The sequence below is a fragment of the Chiloscyllium plagiosum genome, chromosome 16 (assembly GCF_004010195.1).
Source record: "Chiloscyllium plagiosum isolate BGI_BamShark_2017 chromosome 16, ASM401019v2, whole genome shotgun sequence".
NCBI lineage: Eukaryota > Metazoa > Chordata > Chondrichthyes > Orectolobiformes > Hemiscylliidae > Chiloscyllium > Chiloscyllium plagiosum.
Window position 1 is genome coordinate 39,849,184 of NC_057725.1, and position 7,683 is coordinate 39,856,866.

At 35.7% G+C, this 7,683-nt stretch overlaps 1 protein-coding gene across 1 annotated transcript in view; it reads left to right on the forward strand.

Moving 5' to 3' along the window:
- The window catches only part of ipo7 (importin 7), a 58,831-nt gene extending 55,822 nt beyond the window's left edge, over positions 1–3,009 (forward strand). Inside the window, exons 23-25 of the mRNA XM_043705890.1 lie at positions 91–291; positions 685–801; positions 1,095–3,009. Of these exons, the coding sequence (XP_043561825.1) occupies positions 91–291; positions 685–801; positions 1,095–1,192 (416 nt within the window). The 3' untranslated portion in view covers positions 1,193–3,009. The remainder of the gene's footprint in view (positions 1–90; positions 292–684; positions 802–1,094) is intronic.
- Positions 3,010–7,683: the final 4,674 nt, after the last annotated feature.

The following is a 7,683-nucleotide window of genomic DNA, read 5'->3' on the forward strand; positions in this document are numbered from 1 at the left end:
AATTGAATCTTATTGAGCAGACTAGTTTTTTTATATAAAAAGGAACAATCTTGATCTCATTTGAGAAATCTCAATTTTTGTTTTTAACAGAATTAGGCAGTGATGAAGATGATATTGATGAAGAGGGACAAGAATATTTAGAAATGTTGGCTAAGCAAGCTGGGGAAGATGGCGAAGAGGAGGACTGGGAAGATGATGCAGAAGAGACTGCTCTTGAAGGATACTGCACCATTGTTGATAATGAAGACAGCAATATTGATGAATATCAGATATTCAAAAGTGTATTGCAAAGTATGAATAGGTTTTGCTTTTGATTTGGTTACTTTACAACATGAATTATCAGCTCACATAATCACAGTCCAGTATGAAATGGTGGATAATCAGAAGCAGATCTTCTGGCTAACTTTATCATTTAGTACCTGTGGACATTAAGACCAGTTGTAGTACTTCAATTGGTGATTCTTGTTACACCTGAAAATAATTTACAAAACCTTAAATTTATCCTTCAATTTTAAATCTTCCAAGTCATTTTTTAAAAAAAAAGTCAAATGTGCAAGAATGCATTTGTTAACAAAAATCTGCAGTTGGGGCAATAACCGATGATCTTTGGGTAATAGCATTCTGTTATCAATGCTGTTGTAGCGCACTTTGCAGTCGTGTCACAGTCTGAATTTTCTTTTTCAGCTATTCAAAACTGTGATCCATCCTGGTACCAAGCCCTAACATGTAATCTTACTGATGAGCATAGGAAGCAATTGCAAGACATTGGAACTCTTGCAGATCAGAGACGGGCTGCTCTAGGTATTTAAGTAATCAAATTATATTAATGAAGTTCTTCGCTAATTTAAATATTGCTTTTATTTTAAGATTTAAAATTTGCCACCCTTGATCCATAAATCACTTCCTCAATGATCGCCTTTCAAGTAGAAATGTTTTTTAACTGAACAATATAAGTTAGAATAATTGTTTACAATTCTGTACTTTTAATTTGAACAACTGGATATTTTTTTTTTAAATTTCTTCTGAGAATTGAACTTTAAAATTTCAGGGTCTGTTCCAAAGGAAAGTATTTAATTTTTTTCCTCTCATTGCAGAGTCCAAAATGATTGAAAAACATGGTGGATACAAGTTCAATGCTCCAGTAGTGCCAGCTTCATTTAATTTTGGTGGTTCTGCCCCGGGAATGAATTGAGTTCGCTTTTGATTCATTGTACTGTGTGACTGGTTGTAGTGAAAGCTTGTGTTATTCCTTCCAGTAGTGGTTCCAAACAAAAAAAAATCAGTTCTCATCATCCACAAAATCCACTCAACTTCCTACTACATGGAATGGACAAAATGACCAGAGAAGTGAGAATTTGATCATGAGAGCCCTCTGGAAAAGAAAAACAAAAGTTTCAGAGGAACATCGGCCTAAGAGAGAGAGAGAGAGAGACTAGTGTTAATGAAAATAAATATCTCCAAACCATAGGAACCTGAAAAGAGGGGAAATGTCATGTTGACAGCTTATCCTTGATTTGATTTCAGGCAAGGAAATCATTGGCTTCTGGGGTAATTTCAGCACGTTGGTAGTTTAGGCTAGCAGGCGCCTCCAGTGTTTACATCCATGGTAGTGTTAGTATTAGTCTGGTTTTCCACATTGAGTTCATTTTTAATGTAAATAAGACAGCAGGTGGGTAACTCTTAAAAATTGTCTCCAAATTTTCCTGTTTATGCCAAGGTTAAAAATGATTGTATTCAAATGTAGACTATCGGACACAGAGCGTAACACTACATAATGGCAGATGTGTATTTGTAAATGCATAAATAGCACTTTGATATTATGAAAACCTTCTAGCCTTCTGTATTGAATAGCAAGTTTATTTGCTGTTCTACAAATTCAAGGGATATGTGATCTAAATATAAATGGAGACATTAAATTTAAAATGAGGTGTCTTGCCTGTAGTCACCACCGCTGGTTTTGATTGGGATTTTGGCTATAAAAAAGTCAATGATATTCCATTGCTGCTGAAAATGGCAATGCCCTCAGTGCCCTTTTTTAAGCTCTCTATGTACAAGTCTTTTTTAAAAATAATAAATTTGGATATCGTGAAATTGTAAGCACTGGTGAGACTAATTCAAGAACAACAAAAATCTAATGGCATGTAAAATTGGACTTGCAAGCTCTAATATCCAAGTGGAAAAAAAGTACTGTAATTGGTTGAGTGTATGGATGAGCCATCTGTATATGCAACAAGCTATTAAAAAGGAAAAATTGGATTGAACTTTGTTTTTTAAAAAAAGGTCTTTGTTTAACTTGTGTAATGTTAAGCTTTCTCTTGAAAAGGGCCTTCAAGGTTAGGAGGAAAATGCACTGGTTATCCTTTTCCAGGCAGTTGTTTTCTCATGAATAACCAGTTCGTTGTTATCAACACAATTTAAAATGCATTGTGCACTGTTCAGGTGCTGATCACTGCAAATCATCGTTGTGCTTGTGCTAAAGTGCACAGTATGACTTCTGTAAAATAATGTTAAAATTAATGGTCATCTTTTCACTTGGTTTGCAAAACAGTTGCTACTATTTAGTTACCTGAATAACAGGTTCATGTTTAAGTTAATGTGCTCCCAAAAAAATCAATATTGCATTACGCTGCACTTTGTTTAAACACAACTTTGATCAAAAGATGTCATGATTGAGCAGTGGTGATCTTGTACTTCATTGCAGTAGTGTGACAGATGACTACAAAGATGGAAAAATGAACAAGTAATGTTTGCGATGAGAAAATCACGCTGGAAGGTTTGGGGAATGGATGGAAGTACCAAACTGGTTGAAATTTATACAGAAGCTATTGTAAAAAGAATATGAAAAAATTCAGAGCCAAGGATGATGAAGTTGGGACCTTGAGTACCTACCAATAAAAACCACATGGCGATATGGCAGAAGAGCATTAATTTTTGCAATTCCTGTAACCTTGTGGTGATATTCTGTTACAGAACTTTAATAAAAAAAAGATTTGAGGACTCCGTCATAAACTTGAAAGTTAATTCTGCTTTGTGTAATCTGGAGATTAGGCTTTACTTAGAATGATGCCAGGATACACTTAAAATATATCTTTAATGTAACAATAGTATTACAAAATGCATTAAGTTGAACACTTTTTCATTTTGAACTTGTGTAAATTGTAAACGCAGGAGAATATTTTGAGTTAAGACTGGTCCATTTAACTATTTGAACCTTGGCCTAAACCAACTCATTCTGATGGAAAGCGATAAGTTGAGGAAACTGCTTGTCTTAGTGTATTTCAGGGTCTGTTTTGCTGTTAAGTTTTCTCTCTACCTCTTCTGAATAATGATCGCCATTATAATTTGCTAATCCCAAACAATTAAAACTAATGAGCTGTAGTAATGAGAAACTAACTACAAAAAGTACCTTTTTAAAATTGGTTAATTTAACAACAAGTATTGCAATATATAAGCTAAAGTGAAATGCGGGAGCTGTTCTACTGATACAGCCATATGATGTGGTGAGGATTGCGTTCTACGGATCATGAAATACTCTAAGCTGTTAACTGTTTTACATTTGACTGTTGAGTTTGAATGATGTTAAAATCACTAGTTTCATATTACTGTCTAGTGACAGCTAGAAGTCTCTGGAATACTCTGGTGTCCTGCAGTACTATGCACACATACATATTTCAGGTTCTAATCCTAATGAATCATTACCTCCATACAATATCAAATGATGCTAATGGAACTCTACTGCAAACAAATTGCCCCCACCTCCAAAGGATAGGCTAACTTTGTGAGAGAGAGCTTTCTTCTATTACGAGCAAAGTGCAACATATGGGAACATTAATGTAGATAACTAGGTCATCCTTTCCACCTCTGGGTTCAAATCTGCCTTCTTGGAAAATAAACCTGCTCAAACCTTACACTCCTAATGTTAATGGCCTTTGTTCGAGATCCTAGGTAGCTACTGCATATGTGAGCCTCCACAGGGAGATGATAGGTTATCTTTACCATTTGGCCAAGTTTGATTTCACCTTACAAACATCCAGAAGTATTCATTGCACAGTGATCTGCCACAGCTTTTCCTATTTTTGTCCTTTCGTGGATATATTTTTTCTGTTTTCTTAGTTGACATTTGATTGCAGGTATAATTTAAGACTGAGCTAGTGTGGTATGAAATGCTGTGCATTGTATTTTTTGATGTTTTGGGGTAAAGGGGAGGAAATTCTGAATCTGTAATTGGGGGTGAAGGAGCCATGAAATGGGATTGCATTTTTAGAATGTAGGTGTAAACAAATGCAATGCAATCTTGAATGTGTAATTAAAATGTTCCTTTGTGTAATTTAGTCAGTCAGATGGTTGCATCTCCAAGTCCATTTCACAAGGAGGTTATGGGTGTCATAACCAAACTCTGGTTGAATTTCTGACAATACTGCTGGGTGTAATGCTCCAGCTTTGTCCCCAGCAACATAGATAAATTTAGTTAGTCTAACTTACTGTCTTAAATCCTCAACAAAGTGAGATTTTCATCATAGGAACTTGATGTTGCTAAATATATACTTGTAAAAAGTGTCCTCACTCAGTTTTCAGACTACTAAATATACATTAAAAAATAACTACTTTGGTCTAGTAGACAATTTTGCTGAGTTCACTTATTTCAGTACATGGAATTCTTAAGTGTTCTTTTTCATAGATCTTGAGGCTTGAGTTTAGCTTTTAATGATTGCTTAATAGTTGATAGTGGATTACATTCTCAATGGTTGTTAGAGTAGAATATTTAAAATCAATTTATCAATTGACAGCAAGTTAGTTTGGTCCAAATGTTTGGTAATAAGTCCAATTTTAAAATGTTGAGTATTAAAATCCACCTAAATATTAGTTGCAATATACAAAAATTAACACACATTCTCAATCTAAGGGTAATTTGTTATTTGTTGACATCTGAGGTTCTTTTCAAGAGAATTTGATGCAGACACACCAACTTGGACACTGTATGCTTGTCACTTTGGAAAACTGTTTTCCTTGTTCTGTTCTGAGAATTCTTGAAGGATCAAATAATATCTTTTAGCAATTTCAAGTTTGTAACTCAGCCACAAAGTGCAAAATGTTTCTTTGCTTTTGGCAAAAATGTGCATTTAAAAATTTGTGTTCTTAAATTAAACGTGGATATTGATGGCTATCCAGCATTTAGTGCCAGTCACCTTGAGAAAATGGTGAACTGCCTTTTTGAACCATAGGTGTAGACACAGTGCCTTTAGGAACGGAATTCAAGGATTTTGACCCAGCAACAACGATGGAATGTTGACCATATTTTGATGTGAGGATGATGAGGGAAACTCATGGGTTTTGGTGTTCCCACACATCTGTCCTTGTCTTTCTACATCGAAGTGGTCATGGGTCATCGAATGTGCTGTCTAAGGATCTTTGAATTTCTACATTGCATCTTGTAGATATAGCACACACTGCTGCTACTTGATGTGAGTGGTGGATGGAGTAAGTGCTTCTAGATGTGCCAGGCAGGTGGTGAGTATTCTATCATGCTCCTGACTTGTGCCTGGTAGATGGACAAGCATTTGGGAATCAGGATGTGAGTTACTTGCCACAGCATTCTGAACCTCCCACCTGCTCTTACATGGTAACATCATTGAATTTCAAGGAATGCCCTCAGGTTGTCTCTCATTGGAGATTATCATTGCCTGGCCACTAATTCTAATATCTCAATCTTAAATTATTTGGTTATTTCATGTTGAGTGTATTAAGACCCAGTCTATAAGTGAGTACTAGAAAGAAACTGGGTAGAAGTTTGAAGGATGCCAAAAATGAAACGGATGAGTCTTTGCTGGAGGTACACTGGCTTTAATGGGGTAACTGCAAATAGAAGTTTGAAAAGGAGTATTACAGAGAAGTGTAAAAACTGACTTTTGCTATATTTTGGATTGAGGACTGAAGTAGGAAAATAACTTTTAAAAACCGGGGTTGTTAAACGATTATTTGAATTTTTAAAAAGCAAATAACCTGACACACTGTAAGCACTGTCTACACCGTTACTTGTTCAAGCAGCAGTAGAAACCTAATTTGAAGACCAACTGGAGCCAAGGATTGTGTATGAATGGTGCTTTGGCTGACAGCAAGTAACTGGTTATTAGTCCACAGGCCAGTTGTTGATATGGGCTTTGTCTACCAGGAATTGTTTTTATTCAATTAATCAGCTAAGTGATTTTAAGTTTTATATGTTTGATATATTTGTTTTCTATTTTAACATTATTTTCTGTAGGTAATGAATGGTAGTTTGTTTTATATATAAGGTATTATTGAAACTTTTTTTAGGCTGAATGTTATTGAGGCCATATAAGGTACAGAATGAGATGACTAGCAGATTTAGAAAAGTTATTACCCAGCAGGATCAGTCAGATAGATGGGTGACTGTCAGGAAAGATAAGATAGTTCAAAAGTCTCTGGTGGCTATTCCTCTATCAAATAGATATTCAGTTTTTGGAACTGTTGAAGGGGATAGTCTCTCCGATGAAAATGGAAGGGGCAATCAGTTATTGGACACTTGGAATAATTCTTGTTGGGCAACATTTGACAAGATTTAATAGAATTATTGTTATAGAGGACTCTCCTGTCAGGGGCATAGACAGGAGATTCTGTGGCAGAGTGTGTAAATTTAGGATGGCTTGTTGCTTTCCTGGTGCTAGGATTAAGGACATCCCTAAACGTGAGCAGCATTTTGTTAAAAGTGAGATTGAGAAGCCAGAAATTATTGTACACATTAGGAATTTTTAGGGAAACAATTAAAGCAGTATAGAATGAATTTGAGGTTAGGTAGAAGATTAAAATATAAAACCTTTTCAAAAGTAGTAACTTCTGGTTTACTCCCAATGCCAAACTCTGATGAGGGAAGGAACAAAAAGTTAAAGGAGATAAATCAGTGGCTGAAGAGCTGGTGTATTGTTCGGGGATTCAGGTTTTTGGACAATTAGAATGTCTTTTGGGATAGAAAAGACCTGTTCAATAACGATGGGTCTCACCTAGACTGGAAACATCTCGAGGGAGATTTGCTAATTCTGTTAAGGGAGACTTTATACTGAGTGAAGGTGAGCAGAGGAATTCTAAGTAGCAGTGTAAATGGAAGGATTCATGGGGAACATTCTGAATGTGAGGAGAGCAAATCAATTAGAAAATAAGTCAGTGTTTAGTAACTGAAGAATTAAATTGCGTTTATTTCAATGCAAGGTATCTTGCAGGTAAGGCTGATTAACTCCGGGGAAGTTTAAGAACATGGGATTGGGATGTCATAGCTACTACAGAAACTTGCTTGAGAAGTGGACAAGATTGGCAGCTCAGTGCTCTGGGTTTTGGATGCTATAGGAAGGGTAGAAAAGGAGGCAAGAAAGGAGAGGGGGAAAGGAAAATGCATTACTGCTGTAACTAGGGAAGATATTTCTGAAAAACCATCCAGTGAAAATATATGGGTGGCAATTACAAATAAGAAAGGAAAGATCACTGACAGGATTGTACTGTAGGCCCCCCAGTAGTAAGAGAAATTGAAAACCAAAAACGGGAGATCTCAGATATAGGTAAGCATAATAAACTTGTAATAATGAGGGATTTTAATTTTCCAAACATTGACTGGAAGTATCAGTGTTAGAGTTTTGGATGATGAAGAATTTGTCAAACGTGTTCACAAAATTTTTA